General features: G+C 49.6%; 1 protein-coding gene across 1 annotated transcript in view; it reads left to right on the forward strand.

Annotated features, from left to right (window-relative positions):
• The window catches only part of LOC130116298 (transcription factor COE3-like), a 103,663-nt gene that overhangs the window by 15,176 nt on the left and 67,521 nt on the right, over positions 1-20,966 (forward strand). Inside the window, 4 exon segments of the mRNA XM_056284252.1 lie at positions 8,048-8,204; positions 11,751-11,814; positions 14,590-14,645; positions 18,853-18,926. Coding sequence (XP_056140227.1) covers positions 8,048-8,204; positions 11,751-11,814; positions 14,590-14,645; positions 18,853-18,926 — 351 coding nt within the window.

A 20,966-nucleotide genomic window follows, 5' to 3' on the forward strand; every position in this document is an offset into this window, starting at 1 on the left:
TGACTGTGTGTAAGATGTTTAGATACACACACACGCACGCACGCACGCACGCACACGGGGTCCGTTGTGTTGCTGTGGGCGGCTCTCGGCAGTCTGCCGTGCGTTCGTTAGGCCGTGATTTCAGAGCCGCACCTTGTCGGTGCTTAATGTGTGCGTCCCCGCAGAGGCGGGAGGCTGCGGGGCTGCGGGGCTGCAGCCCGGGGTTACCTTTTTCATTTATCATAATTACAATTTGCTGCATCGCATTAAGCCCGAGCTGCTGGAAGTCCCGCACGCTGACGTGCGCGCTAACGCCGCCCGACACGGAGGCCGGACCCTCTTTATGATGTTCAGCACGCGTGATTACAGACGGGGGGCGGGGGGAGCGGGGGGGGGGACGGCGCTGTGTTGTTGCGCAGTTTTATAACGCGCGCAATTAAACCGTCATTCAAAAATAAAATAAAAGATAAATCAATCCCGCTTCTCATTACTGTAGCCGAGGGTTTGTAGGTGTCGCCTAGACCAGTGTTTCTCAACCCGGTCCTCCAGGACCCCCTATCCTGCAGATTCTCTTTGCAACCCTGAATAGGTACCTGTTTGTAGTTATTCAACCAATCAGCAATGAATTTTGTCAGACGTTGCACACCTTGCATAATTAAGTGCCGCGAGATGATTGGTCGAGTAAGTACAAGCAGGGCCACCTGTGCAGGGTTACAATGGAAACCTGCAGGATAGGGGGTCCTGGAGGACTGGGTTGAGAAACGCCGGCCTATACGGTGTGAAACTATAAAATAACAAATACGGAGGCTCCGCTTACACACGAGGACCACTTCATTTGGACCCCCCCCCCAACACAGCACTTCCGCTCTCTCTTCAGCCTTCAAAATAAGAGCTCCAAGGCACATACTCTGGCAACAGCTCGCACTTAAAATCACGAACAGGCTAAAGTCCAGAAAAATAGGTTTACATTACCAAAGGCGTCAGATAACCGGCTGAGCTTGCGCTGGGCTTTTATTCTGAAGGACGAATTCAGCGAGAACTTCCGGGCCAGAGCGTGCGACGGTAAGCGTGCTGCTTACCGTGTTGTGAAAAGTTGTGAAAAGCCACGGAGGTGGGTTTACCTCCACCGGGGCGACCCCCCGTGGCGCCATCATAATACCCACAATCCCCGGTAAAAAGACGACAAAACAGCCTTGACGGGGGGTTGTTGTGACGTGCGGACGCGCTGGAGCCATTAGCGGCCGGCGGTGTGTGTGTGTGTGTGTGTGTGTGTGTGTGTGTGTGTGTGTGTGTGTGTGTATGTATAAATGTGAGTGTGTGTGTGTGTGTGTGTGTATGTATAAATGTGAGTGTGTGTGTGTGTGTGTATGTGGGTATGTATAAATGTGAGTGTGTGTGTGTGTGTGTGTGTGTATGTGGGTATGTATAAATGTGAGTGTGTGTGTGTGTGTGTGTATAAATGTGAGAGTGTGTGTGTGTGTGTGTGTGTCTCTGTGTGTATGTATAAATGTGAGTGTGTGTGTGTGTGTGTATGTGGGTATGTATAAATGTGAGTGTGTGTGTGTGTGTGTATAAATGTGAGTGTGTGTGTGTGTGTCTCTGTGTATGTATAAATGTGAATGTGTGTGTGTGTGTGTGTGTGTGTGTGTGTGTGTGTATGTATAAATGTGAGTGTGTGTGTGTGTATGTATAAATGTGAGTGTGTGTGTGTGTGTATGTATAAATGTGAGTGTGAGTGTGTGTGTGTGTGTGTGTGTGTGTGTGTGTCTGTGTGTGTATGTATAAATGTGAGTGTGTGTGTGTGTGTGTGTGTATGTATAAATGTGAGTGTGTGTGTGTGTGTGTGTCTGTGTGTGTATGTATAAATGTGAGTGTGTGTGTGTGTCTGTGTGTGTATGTATAAATGTGAGTGTGTGTGTGTGTGTGTGTCTGTGTGTGTATGTATAAATGTGAGTGTGTGTGTGTGTCTGTGTGTGTATGTATAAATGTGTGTGTGTGTGTGTGCTAGGAACTAATTGCTTACAGACATGTAAACAAGTCATGACGCTCTGCGCTCCACCACTGACCTTTAATTTCATGCGTCTTTTGTTTTGGTGTTTGCAGCGGGAACGTGTCAAACGGACCCGTAGCGTCCACGACCCCCCCCCCCCCGTCCCGGTCTTGTGGTCCGCGCCCGGCCCCGGCTGTTTGGCGGCGTGATTAACACGTGGGGGCATGTATGAGAGAGCGAGAGAGAGAGCCGCGTGCCATCGATACGGGTTTTTTTTTTTTTTTTTTTATTACGCCTCGTGCCAAGTGCTAACAGCCGGATACGCGCCGAGCCACGAGTGGATGCAGCCACAATTAGCATAATTGAAATAATAATGCTAACAGGCGTTCCAAGTATAGAGGCGGAGCGGGGGGAGGGGGGGGGGAGCGTCGCCGCGCTGGCCGGCTGTCCATCTGTATGGCCCCGTGTAAGGGATTCTGGGTAATTGTGATAATGGCGCAGGGAGGGAGGGGGGGTTGTCGTGGAAGTGATGCTTCCGATGCCAACAGGAGAGAGGTTAGATTTGCTCGCCGAGTGCGCCAGGTGTCCAATTTGCAATTCACCTGTGTGTCGGTTTGTCGTTGTGTGTCGTTATTTTTTTTCCCCCATTTGAGATGTTATTTAAGCATCCCTCTGTGCACGCGCACGTGTGTGTTTTTTTCCCCCAGCTGCACAAATTCCCCCCCCCCCCCGTTCCTTTCAGCTTTTATAATGGTGTTTGTGTGCAAATGAGCCGAGTGCCTGTTAGGAACGTTTGACCTTCTCGTAACCGCAAAAAAAAACACGTAGTTAACACGTAATGATCAGGGCTCCGCATTTAGGCTTGTAGATTCACAGGGTTGTCTCTTGTAGAGAACGCAGACTTGTTTGGTTGCGCTTGCGCAGCGCCGTGCTTTAGGGGACGTGTTGAGACGCGGACTAGGAAGTCAGAGATCCCATACGATCCCATCTGATCCCATCTGATCACATACGATCCCATATGATCCCATACGATCACACGTGATCCCATATGATCCCATACAATCACATCTGATCACATACGATCCCATATGATCCCATACGATCCCATATGATCCCATACGATCCCATATGATCCCATATGATCCCATACAATCACATACGATCCCATATGATCCCATACGATCACACCTGATCCCATACAATCACATACGATCCCATACGAGCACACGTGATCCCATATGATCCCATACAATCACATCTGATCCCATATGATCACGCGTGATCCATATGATCCCATACAATCACATACGATCCCATCTGATCACATACGATCACATCTGATCACATCTGATCCCATAGATCCCATATGATCCCATACACACATGGTCCCATATGATCCCATACGATCACACCTGATCCCATATGATCCCATACAATCACATACGATCCCATACGAGCACACGTGATCCCATATGATCCCATACGATCACATCTGATCCCATATGATCACGCGTGATCCATATGATCCCATACAATCACATACGATCCCATATGATCCCATACGATCACATCTGATCACATCTGATCCCATAGATCCCATATGATCCCATACACACATGGTCCCATATGATCCCATACGATCACACCTGATCCCATATGATCCCATACAACCACATCTGATCACATATGATCCCATGGATCCCATAGATCCCATATGATCCCATACACACATGGTCCCATATGATCCCATACGATCCCATACGAGCACGCGTGTGGGAAGATGTTTTAAGTGGGTCGGGGGGGGGGGCAGAACTGACAACAATGTAATGAGCCCCCCCACCCCCATGTCTCAAGTGATGACAACAGTCCCTGTCACGGTCCTATAGTCAGTTACTCAGTAAACGGTCTCCTACTTGCTCTGGGTCGACCCCCCCCCTCAAAACAACAACATAAGAATAACCACAACGTGAACACCACATCATGAAAACACAATTTGAAATCTAACATTAACAGTCCCATCAGCCATTGCGCTCCCCCAGTGCAGAACCGCCGACAGTCAGAGCGACCACGTCCTCCGGTCACTACAGTATGGCATCATTGTTGTGTTTGTAAGGTGTGTGTGTGTGTGTGTGTGTAGCAGATCTGGACCGGAGTGTTTACTCACTTTATTATTATTATTAAACATGTACTGCACGCAGCCCCACCCACTGTTTAAAATGAAGGTACATTTTATTTTTATTTTTTTTGCATTTGTACGTTAGGAAAAGTTAGGCAGATATTACACAGCCACCTGCCACTACTGGGGTGGTGGCGGTGGGGGGGGGGGTCTGCAGCCCCCCAGCCCCCCCCCTTCCCCACGCTAATGCATACGAGGAACCTGACTTGGTACGTTGCCCTCAAGTTACACACAGCATACACAACATGGACGCCGGCCTCCCTTATTTCCCTAAACCCTGAGTAGGAGCGGCCCGACGTCAACGCGGCGCAGCGAGACGGAAGTTGGCCGGCGTCTTCCGGCGCGGAGGGCGGTGGAGCGAGCCCCTCTCCAGATCGCCCTCGGCCATGGAAAAAGCTCCGCGGTCCCCCGTGCCGAGCTTTGTCTCCGCTGCTATAGTCGGAGAATTAGCTTTCAACAAACCGGGCTACAAATGAGGCATTAAGCATTGGTAATAGGGGTGCAGAAAGGTCACGGTTGTATTAATCTAGCGTCTAGGGAATACGCCCATGAGCAGAGCGAGAGAGAGAGAGAGAGAGAGAGAGAGACAAAAGAACCACCAGGCTACTTTCCAAACACAATCCCTCCTCCCTGGACACTGCATGAATAAATATTTGCGTTTTAAAAACCGACGCCCGGAATCTCATATTGATTGTGAACGCGTTCAGGAAATATTGGTTATTAATTGCCGTCCGTTTGGAGAGAGATGAGATGGATTTGGGGAGAAAAAAAAAGGAGAAGAAAATCCAGATGATGTTTTGTTGATGTGGTGGCCTCGGTCCTGGAGTCATCTGAACGTGTCCTCGTCTGAGAGGGGGGGGTTGTCAGTACTTAGAGGATGTTCTGTCCCGGAGGAGATTTTTCATTTCCGAATCAAAGAGGCTTTCTCTCAGGTAATGGCAGCCACTCGCGTCGCTGCTGACAGACTACTGACAGACTACTGACAGACTGCTGACAGACTACTGACAGACTGCTGACAGACTGCTGACAGACTGCTGACAGACTGCTGACAGACTACTGACAGACTACTGACAGACTGCTGACAGACTACTGACAGACTGCTGACAGACTGCTGACAGACTGCTGACAGACTGCTGACAGACTGCTGACAGACTACTGACAGACTACTGACAGACTACTGACAGACTGCTGACAGACTGCTGACAGACTACTGACAGACTGCTGACAGACTGCTGACAGACTGCTGACAGACTACTGACAGACTACTGATGTGTGTGTGTATGTATATATATGTATATGTATGTATGTATGTATATATATATATCCATAGTCATACATGTATACATACACATGTGAGGTATGAAGGTTACATTTTTACATTTCAAATAATCTATTGATGCCTATTAGACAGCACCGCTTGACATCCAGGCCACAGCATCACCCCCCCCCCAACATCACCCCCCCCCAAAAAAAACAACACCCCTCCAGTCTGATGTTTCTGAAAGGTCACACAGTAGAGAGGAGGTCGATGATGGCATGCAGGGAGACCCCTCGCCACCTGAATTCACTGAAATTCAGACGTAGTAGTAATTTATATTTTTCGTAACATCCCCAATATCCATTTTCATACTTGCATTTTTTTTTAATTATAAATATGCACGTGTGTGTCTGTGTGTGTGTGTGTGTAAATATGTATTTTCAGATTTCCCAGACATAACCACCTCTAACACAAGTTGTTATCACCACTGTCCACCCATTATCCCAACCGCTTATCCTGCTCTCAGGGTGGCGGGGTAGCTGGAGGCTATCCCAGCAGTCACGGGGCGGCAGGCGGGGAGACACCCTGCACAGGCCGCCACCCTGCACAGGCCGCCACCCTGCACAGGCCGCCACCCTGGACAGGCTGCCACCCTGGACAGGCTGCCACCCTGGACAGGCTGCCACCCTGCACAGGCCACCAGTGATATCTAGTTTTCTATCCGGGCCACTTTTAACAACAGTCATCTTCTGTATTAATTCATAGAAACGAGGGTGGAGTCAGAAGTCAGTCTGCAGCTGTGTTACATTCTTACACACTTTAGACGCGCACAACACACACACACACACACACACACATTTATTTAGGTCATTTTTGGGGACATTACATAGACTCAAATTCATCCCTAGCTCTTAACCTTAACCGTAACCATCAGAATGACATGCTTGACCTTGACCCCTCACCCTAACCCAGACCTTAACCCTGCACCCGAACCTTAACCCCGGACCCGAACCTTAACCCCGCACCCAGAAACCAGCCTTTTCCCCTATTGGGGACGCGGCTTTTGTCCTCAGTTGGACAAGCCATTCCCAATTAGCTGGTCTTTAGTCTGAAATATATCCCCAAAACTAGGATAAGTCAGGAACACACACACACACACACACAGACACACACACACACGCACACACACACACTCCTCCAGACTCTGAACAGCAGGCAGGACCTGGTCTCCTCTCGGCCTCTCAGTCATCATTATCTTGTGATGTCCAATCTGAATATAAATGAAATCTCTCCTGGCTGGTTAGCAGAGAGCAAGGAGTCTGTGCTGCTGCTCCTCCTCGCACCACCGCCGGAAACTGACACGTGTGTCAGCGTGAGGGCATGTGTGTGTGTGTGTGTGTGTGTGTGTGTCTGTGTGTGTGTGTGTGTGTCCACATGTTTGTGATACTATGTCGGTGCAGATGTTTGGGCACACATCTATGTGTGGGTGTTTATGTGACCGTGCATATTTATGTGTGTGTGTGTTCTGTGTGCGTGTGTGTGTGTATTCGGTGTGTGTGTGTGTGTGTGTGCGTGTGCGTGAAGGTCTTTTATCCTGTTGGCCCAGGAGAGTGGAGCGCTGGGCACAGCTTTGCAGTTTTGACTGACAGGTCAGGGGGAAGCGGGGGAGCCTTGCGTGCCAAGTCCTCCCCCCGCAGCGACTGGCAGGCGCGGAGGCAGACGTCGCCTTCTGGGCTCCTCGCCGCCGCCAAAATTCCAATTGTCAGGGTGGTCGAGGAGACAAATGGCACAAAAGGAGCGCGTGGCGCACACCGCCGGCTTAATGAGGAGGCCAAATGTCGCCGGTTTCCCCGTCGCCCTCGCTCCTGCGGCTCGCTCCTCCTGCTCCCCCCTGGCACCCAGAAGTGGCGGGTGCTCGTGTGCCGCTGTTGATTAAACCGGGCTTTCAGCGGCCGACCCGGCCCGACCCGTCCACCTCCTTTGTTTCAGCCCACTTACATTCATAGTTTTCATACCGACGACCCGAGGAGGAGGCGGAGGAGGAGGAGAAACCTCTCTCCCGTCTCCCACCTTTCACCAGTTAAAACCTTGTGTGTGTGTGTGTGTGTGTGTGTGTGTGTGTGTGTGTGTGTGTGTGTGTGTGTGTCTTTGTCTTTGCTTTCCATGCGGTGATGTGTGTGTGTGAGTGTGTGTGTCTTTGCTGCCCATGCGGTGATGTGTGTGTGTGTGTGTGTGTTTTTGCTGCCCATGCAGTGATGTGTGTGTTTGTGTGTGTGTGTGTGTGTGTGTGTGTGTGTGTGTCTTTGCTGTCCATGCGGTGATGTGTGTGTGTGTGTGTGTGTGTGTGTGTGTGTGTGTGTGTGTGTGTGTGTGTGTGTGTGTGTGACTCAGACAGTGTGTGTGCGAGCCTCCGTGGTGATAGTCACTTCAGTGATGACTATCTTTGCAGTGGGAATAAAGAAGGTTTTTGCTGAAGGCTCTTCGTCATTTTTACTGCTGCTCTTTATCTTTGGGTTGATGCTAACTCTTTTTATCTGCCTCTCCTCCTCCTCTACACCTCCCTCCTGTCTCTCTGTCTCTCCCCCGTCCTCCCTCCTTCACTTCACTCCCCATCTCTCTCTCCCCCTGTCTCTCCCGGGTCCAGTGGAGTTGGTCTAGCCAGAGCTCACTATGAGAAGCAGCCTCCCTCCAACCTGCGCAAGTCCAACTTCTTCCACTTCGTCCTGGCTCTGTACGACCGGCAGGGTCAGCCAGTGGAGATAGAGAGGACCTCCTACGTCGACTTCGTGGAGAAAGATAAAGTAACACACCCACGCACACACACACACACACACACACACACACACACGCACACACACACTCACACACACACACACTCACACTCCTCCTTTCCAGTCTGGTCCAGAACCAGGGGAGATGGAATGCAACCCCCCCCATATTTTCTGCTATCTTTATCTTGTCATTCTCCAAGTGCTATTTAGTGCTAAAGAGATAGTGCTCAGTCCAGTAAAATCACATGTTGTCTTTTGCAGAATTTTTTTTTTGTGAGGAATACAAATGCTTTCAGAGGCAGTATATGAATTGATTATTGAATGGAAGTCATTATATGACAAGTGCTATATAAATGAAATTATTATTAATATTATCATTATTATTGTTATTATCATTATTATTATTATTATTGTCATTATTATTATTATTAGTAGTAGTAGTAGTAGTAGTATTGAGTGTCAAAAACACTCCAAAACAAAATTATTCCCTCCTGTTTACGAAACCAAATCTGGACCCAAATAAATTTCAACTTACAGGAGAAAATGAAAAGTATTTGTTAATCTTCCACGTTTCAGTAGATTCTCAGACGCCTGTTTCTCTGCAGAGTGATGTAAAGATGTGACCTGCAGTTCCCCACAGTGTTCTTAGGGGGCGGTAGGGAGCTCAGAGTCCCTTCAGTCCAGTGCCAGATTACTACATTCATTCACAAAATATTGAGTCAGGTCAAGTCAATCTTATTCGTGTAGCCCAATATGACAAGATAATATTTTGCTAAAGCTTTGTTAAAGCTGTTTAGCAAAAAAAAATATATATACCTGGTGTTAAAAACTGTTAGCAGCAAATATAAAATAACAAGGGTATATTGTAAAGGACAACATGGACCTTTATTCCCAGATGAACAAAACAACAACCCCTTTACTGACTGGATCCCCTCAGTTTAACCAGTTTTACTGCTGAAGGACCGTTTTCTCTTCTCAGTAGGTAAATCCTTCATGTATTTGGTATGGACGATCTTTATATGTCTATATTTATATTTCACGTGAGGACTATTTCCTATTAAGAATTTAATCAGAAATAAATACCGATCGATGAATCACACTCCATCGCAAGACAGCAAAGTAAATCACAATACATGGAAATACGATAAATTATAGCTGTTATGGGGCTGCCGTGTGCTGCCGCTGCATAATTTATACCGTCGCAAAACAATGCATCAGCAAACAAAGTGCAAAAGTATTTAATGCAACACGCTGCGTTTATAGCCCATGACTGCAATACAACACCACTTAGCATAACGCAGTACACATTACAGCACACAGGACTGCTGTGGTGCTCCGTCATGGTTTGCATATGAAAACCTGCACACACACACACACACACACGCAGAGCACACAGTTGAATATCACTGCAGCACAACACACACAAACACACACAAACACAAAATCCACACTCCTGTGCTAACCCCGTTTCCATGCGAATGATTTTAGGCAAATTTTTGGTCATTTTGGGGGGAAAAAAGGCTCGATGGGAAAAGCGAAATGTCGAATCACATCTTCAAAATTAGAAAAAAAAACCTTTTATGCTCGTTTGAGGTGAACAATCTTTTTAGTTGATTAAAAAAAAAAAGATGTGATAGACGGAAACACATTCACAGAGTAAAAATTAAGTGCAAATAGAATCTGATCACGTGATCAGATGTGTCTTCATCATAACTCCAGTGTGTGTGTGTGTGTGTGTGGGGGGGGGGTATGTTTCTATCACCTTATTTTATGGGCGGCATTGAAATTAGCCATCTGCTGAAACGAAAGAGCAATTAAAAGTCGTCTGATATGAAGCCGTCCTTGATAGACCGTCTCCCGGGCTGACGTAGCGTGGACACAGCGTAGGACACGTAGGCCCACGTTCGGGGTTTTACTCACTTAAACCAAATCTGGTGCAAACTCAAATTTGGGTGTAAACCACAGACGGTCCTACCCGGTACCAGAGTACACCAGGTTTTATCCGTTTACCCAGTAAGTAGTCCTACCAGGTGTTTGGCTGCCAGGCCGGGGGAGGGAGGGGGGTGGGGGGGGGTGGTGTTCTTGGTAAAAGGTTACAGGAACAGCTCCTCCCACCCACGGACAGCAGGGACAGCGGCCAGCTGGCACTCAATACTAACCCCCCCCCACCCAACCACCCCCCTTCCTGCTCCCCCTCCTCCTGCTCCTCACCTCTGCCTCGACCTCCAGTCCTCCACAGCCCCCACGCCCGCCACCGCCCGCCTCCTGGGCACACGCCAACACGCCACGACACACTTGGCAACGGCCGTGCGACAGTGAACAAGAGGTGGTAAGGGAGAGAGAGAGAGAGAGAGAGAGAGAGAGAGAGAGAGGGACGGAGGGAGAGGGAAAGGGGTAGTAAAAGACAGAGAGGAAGAAAGATAGAGAGAGAGAGGGGGAAAGGGAAAGAAGGGAAAGGGGTAGTAAAAGACAGAGGGAGAGGAAGAAAGTTGGACAGAGGGTAAGACATGGAGAGAGGGGGAAAGGGAAAGAAGGGAAAGGGGTAGTAAAAGACAGAGGGAGAGGAAGAAAGTTGGACAGAGGGTAAGACATGGAGAGAGACAGAGCGAGTGAAAGTGAAAAACAGAGAAAAGAGAGATGGGGAAAGGGGGAAAGTGGAAAAATCGAGAAACGGAGAGAGACCGAGAAAAAAAAAAAAAAGAGATCGGGTGGGGGATGTTAACCCCGTGCAGGTGCCAGGGGTCAGGCATGACATCACAGGGAGAGGAATGTCCCCCAGTGTCCCTGGGGTCAGAGGTCAACATGACCGAGAGGAAACACGTGTCCCCTAGAACAGCTGATATCTGTCGGACTACTGAAGGGAATCGGTGGTTGTTTCTAAAACGGGGGGAAAAAAAGTTTATAGGCCACTAATACAGTACCGTCCCGGGGCCCGCTAAGATAAACAGCAGAACCAACCAGCTCGGTTTGGAGCCGACCAACGTTTGGACCGTGCCAAACACCAGCGCCGGGTTCAGAATCCACGAACTGGGTTTGCTGGTTCAGATTAAATGGGTCCTTCTGACGGGGGAGTGGTGTGGAGGAGGTCAGGTTTATTTATTTCTAAGGTCTGTGTGTGTGTGTGTGGGGGGGGGGTTTGGATGTCTCGTGTGAGATAAGACCCGTCTTTATTTTCATTTGTCAGTCTCCCTTCCATGTCATGAAAATACCACTCAAGACAATATCGGATGAAAACCGGATTTCCATGACATCAGATGATGTCATCAGATTGTGACCGATTGTGGAATTATGCCCACATGCACGTTTCCTCATATTTAGATGCATGTGTGGATGTTTACGTAGCATGAAGACGTATTGCGAGCTGCAGTCTCGTGTCGCGGCTCCCTTTTTCAGCCGTCGGCGGAGCAGTATAGTTAATGTCGACGTGTTTAAAGCGCACACTTTAATGAATGTGAATGTGTGTTGTGGACGGTGTACTGTACTAAAGGTGACCGTGTGCTCAGGGCCGTTTACCGAGAGGCTTAAGTGTGATAAATGTAACTGTTCTAAGGTGTGTTTCCGTGACTGTCGTTGCAGGAGTACAATGGAGAGAAGACCAACAATGGAATCCACTACAGGCTACAGCTCCTCTACAGCAACGGTGAGACGGCCGCCGGCACACTAGCGGGACCGACTGAGAGTTTGGCTCCTCACTAAAATCCCCTCCCTTCCAGACGTTTAGTCTTACAATGTGACCGACATTACAAAATGAAAAATAAAAAAATTAATAATTTTGAAGAAAAAAAGGTCAATTAAAGCGGCAATCCTGAAGAGTTTTACATGCAAACACACTTTGCAGTGGATATTGTTACTTTCCATAGCGGGGAGCATTTAAAACAACAGCAAATCCACAAACATCCGGGTGGCGTAGCAGTCTATTCCGTTGCCTACCGACACGGGGCTCGCCGGTTCGAATCCCCGTGTTACCTCCGGCTCGGTCGGGCGTCCCTACGGACACAATCTGCCGTGCCTGCAGGTGGGAAGCTGGATGTAGATATGTGTCCTGGTCACTGCACTAGCGCCTCCTCTGTTCGGTTGGGGCGCCTGTTGGAGGTGGGATGGGGGGGGTACTGGGGGGAATAGCGTGATCCTCCCACGTGCTACATCCCCCCCCGGCGAAACTCCTCACTGTCAGGTGAAAAGAAGCGGCCGATGACTCCACATGTGTGGGAGGAGGCGTGTGGTAGTCTGCAGCCCTCCCCGGATCGGCAGAGGGGGCGGAGCAGTGACCGGGACGGCTCGGGAAGAGTGGGGTAATAAAAGATAGGAGATAGTACAATTTGGGAGAAAAAAAGGGGGGGCAAAAAAAACCCCAAAAAACAAGCAAATCATTACTGCTTTTATTTATTGCAGTGCTAAAGTGTATAAAGTGATTTAACGGTGATTTATGTTTTTCCCGTGGCAGATGAACGTGAGAGTGATCTGGTTAGTGTCGAGTTTCATGAAGAAGTAAAGCTGTTGTGGCTAACAAGCAGATATGAAAGCGTGCCGTTATTTTTTTTTTTTTGGTGGTAGGAAAGTGCTGATGCAACGACGGTCTCTGGGATGCGGGGCGGTCTGACACCGGTGCATTGCCAGTATCACCGTAGTATCAGCGTAGTATCAGCGTAGTATCACCATAGTATCACCGTAGTATCACCGTAGTATCACCGTAGTATCACCGTAGTATCACCGTAGGTGTGAGTGAGCTTAACAAAACGACAATCTTCAGGACACAACGGCTTAGAAACTGGCCCCTGTGTGTAGACGTGCTTGGCCTTCAACTCAGTATTGTTGTTACTGTTTCTATGCAAATGGTCGTATTTAATGCTAAAGGTCAGAGGTCACATGGAGTAGATAGATTTTTAAGAGCAAACCGACAGTCACTCGAGCTACATACCCTTAACTATGGAGCAAATCTTTTTTTATAATCAGTTGAAAAAGTGAAAAAAAAAGAAAGAAAGAAGAAAAAAAAAAAAGACTGGACATCTGGAATGAAACTTAATAACTAACCAAACCCAATCTCTGTTTTGACCATCGGGGGAAAACAGAGATTGGGTGTGTGCTGATTCAAAACACACATCTCAAATGAGTAAATGTCCTCTTGCTTATGAGTTCAGACAGCGAGGAGACGGCGTTAACGCTCGCGCGGCCCCGCGGAGGAAGGAGGGGGAAAAAAAGAGAAGGAGCCACGAGAAAAGTGCTTCCTATGCAAAGAGATAAATCACTCTAATATGAGCAGGCATCGTGGCATCAGCATCATACGGAGGTAATTGACCTCATCTGCTGCGGAGACAAATAGCCGCCATTTAGCCGCAGCCCTTTTTCCGAACGCGGATCCAGAAGTGAATCATGTCAATTAGCAGCGGGAGGAAGCTCCGGACACAAAAAAAAACAAAATAAAGAAAGAAGAAGAATGAAAAGGAAAAAGGCCCTCAAACACAATTAGCTCGACTCCGCCGCTAACAGGTGTTCCTCCGCCCCGTGTCGGTTGGGTGTCACGTTTCCGCTCGGCTGCGTGGCTAATAAAAGACGAGCGTTCCTGATTGATATTTAATTTGTCAGAGAATGAGAATTCCTTGTTATCCTGGAGGAGGGGAGGCAGCGGGAGGCGCCCGCGCGGAGCTCGGCAGTTAAAGTCGGCCTGGCCCATAAATAATAAACAGCTCCGGAGCCGCTAATGTTTGTTTTTGCTGAGGGGGGTTAGCATAGCGCGGTCTGGATGACAAGAGCTACAGACAACATAAATACACTGTGGGGACATAAATAATAGCAGAATTCATTTACCGCACATTATTAGGAATCAGTCTTTGGTGGGGGGGATTTTTTTTTTTTGCATACTGGGACCAAATTAGCATATCGGGCTAATACACGGATGTGTGTTAGCGGTATAAGCGTGTCGTCCGGGCAGTCGGTTCTGTTCACACGTAATGATAATTGAGTTTGAAAAGGACGGCAGAAGCTCTGATGTCAGCACGCAGCAGTCATTTTAACGGGTGTGAATAGACTCCTCTCTCCTTGGTGTACATGGTGCTGTACTATACTACCTCCTGTACTATATTACTCATTACTTTTGTGCAGTACTACTTTACGCCGCACAGTAACGGGGTTTATAGCCCACCGTCCATATTCTGCTACGCCTCTGATGTCACTCATACGTGGATCGGCACTCGCGTTCCTACATTTTATACCTGTTCAGTTCTTGTAGTGTGTACATCTCCCACCTTGCTGTGTGTTATGTGTAACCGAGAGCAAGTCGCGTACCTCGCCACGAGATCGTATTTGTGTAGTAAAAGCCGACCCCGGATTGCAAACTCTCCGTGTCAGTGCTTTGCGCGGTGGGTTTTCAGCCGTCTTGTGACCGTTGTGTTTTTGTGTGTGTGTGTGTATTTCACAGGCATCCGGACAGAGCAGGACCTGTACGTACGGCTGATAGACTCCATGACCAAACAGGTGAGCGGTTCGGCCATGCGCCGGACGACCCCCCCCATCCCCATCCCCCCTGGCTCTCTAACCTTATGCTGCTTCCTCTTATGCTTCTGTCTACTAGCCCCCCCCCCCCATTTGTAGCGCCTTGCCTCGAACTCTACTCTCCATGCTTTGGCTTTTAAAGAGCAGGTAAACACTAGATGTTAGCCTTGTAGAGGACAGTGACGGTGGCGTCGGTGTATAAAAGGATAAAAATGGGTCACAGAAGGTTGAATCGGTCCATCCGGACAACGGTGTTTATTGAGAGAGAAACGTTTCATCACTCGTCTAAGTGACCTCTTCGGTCTCAGCTGACTGCAGGTGTCCCACCCTCATAAACAACACAGTGGCACAACGACCGAAACCAATGATTGGTTTCATACGCAAATATGGGCGTGGCCATTAACTAGAGCTTCAACAGCCGTGTGTACTATTCACACAGGGTTGGGGGACGGTGGCAATCACAGCATTGTAAGATGGCGACAGATGTACTCTTACGCCCCCTCAGTTCAGGGATGGCTGCTCCATCTTAACACATAGATGGCCTCTTCGACTCCCCGTTCAAACCAGCGTTCCTCCCTTTCAAGGATGAGATAAAAACGGATAAAGGATAAAAATGGGTGTTTTCCTAAAGCCAAAACATCTACTTTTTTTTTTGTTTTTGGGATTTTTCCCCGTTTTCTCTCCCCAATTACCCCATTCTTCCGAGCTGTCCCGGTCCCTGCTCCACCCCCTCTGCCGATCCGGGGAGGGCTGCAGACTACCACATGCCTCCTCCGATACATGTGGAGTCGCCACCCACTTCTTTTCACCTGACAGTGAGGAGTTTCACCAGGGCGATGTAGCGTGTGGGAGGATCACACTATTCCCTCCAGCCCCCCCCCACATCCGGCCTCCCACCCACAGACACAGCCAATTGTGTCTGTAGGGACGCCCGACCAAGCCGGAGGTAACACGGGGATTCGAACCGGCGATCCCCGTGTTGGTAGGCAGTGGAATAGACCGCCACACCACCCAGACACCCCAAACCTCTACTTTTAGAAAGCTACACTGTTCAGACCCCTCGGTGAGAGTCAACATCATCCCCTCCCTCTTACATTAAAACCTTCCCTTAACGAGATTCTCCGTCTTCCTGCTTACATGTCTTAACAGCAGCGGTCTTTAACTGACCCCAGACCCTCCTCTTCCTCCTCAGCTTCACATCATTCAAACCCCCACATAGGATTTGAACCAATCAATGCTCACTCTTCCAGCAACCACCCCGTGCTGCTACCAAACACCATCCACACTTACCGTCCCACTTCCCCGTGTCGCACTCAGTCCCCTCCCTTAAGGCTACTGTACCTCCGCCCCGTTCCAGCCCCCCTTTAGCCCAGTACCTCCCCCTGGCTGTGCGGCCCTGTCGGCCTGTCACGGATCGATGTGCCAAGCGGCTCTCTGACAAAGCGTCAGCCGTGGAAGCCGATCAATAGTCCTTAATGTGGTGCAGCGTCGGCGCGCTCGAGACAATAATCCTGACAGCAACACCAACAGGCTGCCGATCCCACAGCGCGACCCAACCTGCATGCCACTCAAACACCCCACCCCCACTACCCACCCACCGCCCTCCCACCAACCCACCACGGCACCCTGCTGGCAGACAGGCAGATGTGAAGGATAGACAGGCCGGTCGGAGGTAGTTGTGTGTGTGTGTGTGTGTGTGTGTGTGGGGGGGGGGGGTGATCGTGGATCGATGGGCCCCGTTGAAGGTCTGTTATAGACCGCGTGTTCACGGATCTCTCCACGCAGAGGGAATTGAGTTAATGGAGATTTGCTCGTGGTGCAATGCAGTCGCAATGTTTTACGGCGGATTATGTGCCGCGGCGAGTTCGTTTCGTCAAGCGGAGTCAGAGGTGCCCCTCGCCAGGCTTTCATTCCGCTTTCGCGGAGCGAAAGTCCCACTCGCCCGCACAGCTTCGGTCTCAGCATGAGGCTCTGTTTTCTGCCTCTCCGCCGGAGAAATAACTCACAAACGGCAAGTGGAATGTGAAACGAATGAAGTTGTGGGTTGGGATTCGCCCCCAGGTCGAGGAGAAGAGCTACCCCTCAACCCTTTCACTTTCTCATGCACATGCAATAAGCAAGTTCTCATTACAAAGTGCATGCAACTCCTAAGCGCGCACACACACACACACACACACACTTATAGAGCTAGAAATGTTGATGTATAAATATCGACCAGGTGCCCCTTCCATGACACACACACACACACACACACGCACGCACACACACACACGCCGGCCCTGATGCAATCCCCATCCCCCCGGCCAGCTGAAGCATTTTAATACAGAGGAATAGAAGCCAGTCTGGGATCAATAATGCAGAAGGAGTCGTTATCCTAAAAGTATTGTCCCCTAGAGGGGTGTGTGTGTGTGTGTGTGTGTGTGTGTGTGAGTGTGGGGGTGTGGGGGTGTGTGGGCGTTTTTTGTGTGCAGGGCGGAGGTCTGCTCTGACCATAAAGGTGGATGAGGTAGTTTAGGTCAAAGGGGGACGAGAGGGCGGAGGAGCATTCAGAATATGAGTGTGTGTGTGTGTGTGTGTGTGTGTCAGTGTGTGTCAGCTATTACTTCATTCATCTCTCTTTCTCTCCTTCTCAGACACACACACACACACACACACACACACACACACACACACACACACACTCATAGTTACTCATGCAAACATATTAACAGATGCAAATAGACTTGTATGGACATAAACACCCACTATCACATTAATGTGCAAACACACACACACACACACACACACACACACACACACACACACAGAATTCCTTCTCCAGTGAATTCCTTCTGCAGCAGGAAGTACTGTTTCTCGTTTGACCTGTCTCTCTCTCGCTCTCTCTCTCTCTCTTCTCTCAGTGGTCATCTTTCATCCACACGTTGAGGTGACAGCTCAGTGGGGGGGGGGGGTGTTCTTGTTTGGGGGCGTGGCCCGCCATCTGGCAGGGGATGCTGGGAAGGCAGGAGGAGGCTGAGAGCCCACAGGCCCCGCCCCTCTCCTTGCAGTTTTTCCACGCAAGTTTCATCCCAACCTGAGTTCTGGGGCCATGCCGGCGTTCAGTGAATTGAGGTTTTGGTTGGTTCTGTGTTGGCAGCCGGGTCGTGTTCCGTCCTAACCTGAGTCCTGGGGCCATGCCTGCGTTCAGTGACTTGAGGTTTTGGTTGGTTCTGTGTTGGCAACTGGGTCGTGTTCCGTCCTAACCTGAGTCCTGGGGCCATGCCTGCGTTCAGTGAATTGAGGTTTTGGTTGATTCTGTGTTGGCAGCCGGGGCGTGTTCCCCAACAACCTCCAACAGCATCCCTAATGTCGAGTTCTGCTTCCTAACGCTCACTAAGTCTCTCTGCTTCTGTCCTTCTACTTCCAGTCAGCAGGTCCTTTATGACAACACATTAGGGTAGAAGGTGCCTTGATGAAGAGGGTGTCCAGGTAGTGTAGCGGTCTATTCCGTTGCCTACCAACACGGGGATCGCCGGTTCGAATCCTCGTGTTACCTCCTTCTGGGGCAGGCGATCCCTACAGACACAACTGGCCGTGTCTTTGGGTGGGAAGCCGGACGTGGGTATGTGTCCTGGTCACTGCACTAGCGCCTCCTCTGGTTGGTCGGGGGCGCCTGTTCAGGGAGGAGGAGGAACTGGGGGGGAATAGCGTGATCCTCCCACACGCTACACCCCCCTGGTGAAACTCCTCACTGTCAGGTGAAAAGAAGCGGCTGGCGACTCCTCATGTATTGGAGGAGGCATGTGGTAGTCTGCAGCCCTCGCCGGATCGGCAGGGGGCGTGGAGCAGCGACTGGGATGGCTCGGCGGGGTGGGGTAATTGGCCGGATACAATTGGGGAGAAAATCCACAAAAAAAAAAAAGTGCTGAATGTGATTTAGTCAGTAAACTACTGTGAAGATTATCAAAAGAACAACAAATATTCGGTGAAAGACAGCCGGACCAGAGTCAGTAGTGGAGCAAACAGCTCCAAATATCCAATAAATAAGCAAATGATGTCTTGATGGAATCGAACAGATTTAAATATGATTAGAACTGAACTGAATTGAAAAACACGTCGTGTGCTTGTTGGAAATAGAGATGAAATGGACTTTGATTTACTTTTCTTTCATTGTGTGTGTGTGTGTGTCTGTCTGTCTGTCTGTCTCCAGGCCATTCTGTATGAGGGACAGGACAAGAATCCGGAGATGTGCCGAGTCCTCCTCACCCACGAGATCATGTGCAGGTCAGTAACACCCCATAATAACATTTTCAGTCACCATGACAACCACTGCTCCTCTCACACACACGCACACGTGGTTTTTCTGCCTGTTTTCCACGAACATGGCGGAGGATCAGTTCCTCCTATTGCCCGCAGCTGTAAAAAGGCAACTTCCTGTCACCTTCGACTCTGTCTGTGGTCACTTATTTTGTGTTTTAACGTAGTCTGTAACACAACACAGGTGTTGTCAATGACATATGATAATAATCATGATGATGATGATAATAATAATAATAATGGGTGGCATGGTGGCGCAGTGGTTAGCGCGGTCGCCTCACAGGAAGGTCTTGGGTTCGAGCCCCGGGGTAGTCCAACCTGGGGGGGTTGCATGTTCTCCCCGTCTGCACGGGTTTCCTCCCACAGTCCAGAGACATGTAGGTCAGGTGAATCGGCCGAGCTAAATTTGTCCCTAGGTGTGAATGTGTGTGTCGGCCCTGTGATGGCCTGGCGGACTGTCTCCCCGCCCCCGCCCCAGTGACTGCTGGGATAGGCTCCAGCATCCCGCGATCCTGAGAGCAGATAAGCGGATCGGGTAATGGATGGGTGGATAATAATAACAATCAGTTGATCAAGGGTCACGGCACGCTAGCAGCTCTTACACGTTAGCCGTGGTTTGCCCGTTAGCGTTTGGTTTTCGTACACGCGTATGGACTCCATCTCAGCGAGTCCGCGTTTTGAAGGTCTTCGTCTCATCCAGGGTCAGTCAGAGTGGATTTAGATTTACTGTTTCTTTTTATTGTTATTATTATTAAGTTTATGTTTCTGAAACGTTGAAAGTTGGAATTTGGACGTTCCCGTTCTGGGCGGATGAATAATGAAGAAGCCTAAATAAATATTCCATTTCAAATCAAAGCAAATCAGTTTTATTTGTAGAGCCCAGTATCACAAATTACAAATTTGCCTCAGTGGCCTTAACAGCAACACAACATCCTGTCCTTAGACCCTCTCGTCGGATAAGGAACAACTCCCTAAATATTCCAGGGAAATTTTGACTTTTAGTACAAGGCAGACCACAACCGTTTTGGGCGTGTTTTTTCTCCCCCCCCCTCCTTTTTCTTCCCAATTGTATCTGGCCAATTACCCCACTCTTCTGAGCCATCCCGGTTGCCCCCCCCCCGCCAATCTGGGGAGGGATGCAGACTACCACATGCCTCTTCCGATACACGTGGAGTCGCCGTCCGCTTCTTTTCACCTGACAGTGAGGCGTTTCACCAGGGGGCGTAGCGCGTGGGAGGATCACGCTATCCACCCCAGTCCCCCCCCCCCCCAAACAGGCGCCCCATCCGAACAGAGGAGGCGCTAGTGCAGCGACCAGGACACATACCCACATCCGGCTTCCCACCCGCAGACACGGCCAGCTGTGTCCGGAGGAATGCCCGACCCAAGCCGGAGGTAACACGGGGATTCAAACTGGCGATCCCCGTGTTGGTAGGCAACGGAGTAGACCACCACACTACCCGAACACCCAAGTGTCGGTCATGTTTAATTGGACCTGCGCCGTTCTGGTGTCAGTCTTGAGTTTCCCCCCACTGGTCTTGAGTCGGACCACCTTCAAGTCTTGGATGGACTTGGTCTCACCTTGGATGGTCATGACAACAAGGCTAGTTGAAGAATAACAATAAAACAGGGGGTCACAGACAGAATGGAAGACGACAGAACGTCGTTTTTTTAAACGATGCGGGCAATGGACGAGGACTCTTGGTATTAGCCAATCAGAGAAGCCCAGTGTGTCACCTGATGTGGGTTCAGTGTGTCTTTGAGCGCACAGAGTTGAAGTTATGGGCCGTCTGTCAGACTCCTCACCCTGTCACCCCCCTGTACGGCTGTAAGATCCAGAGCATCTCTCCAAATGAGAGCGCCTCCATTCTGCCCTAATAGACCGGAGGCCTGTCCCTCATTAAAGAGATCTATTGGTTTAAAGCACCACACTGCGCAATTATCTCCAGTGTGTGTGTGTGTGTGTGGGGGGGGGGGGTTAGAGAGGGAGAGAGAGAGGGAGACTGT

Source organism: Lampris incognitus, chromosome 1, assembly GCF_029633865.1.
Source record: "Lampris incognitus isolate fLamInc1 chromosome 1, fLamInc1.hap2, whole genome shotgun sequence".
Lineage (NCBI taxonomy): Eukaryota > Metazoa > Chordata > Actinopteri > Lampriformes > Lampridae > Lampris > Lampris incognitus.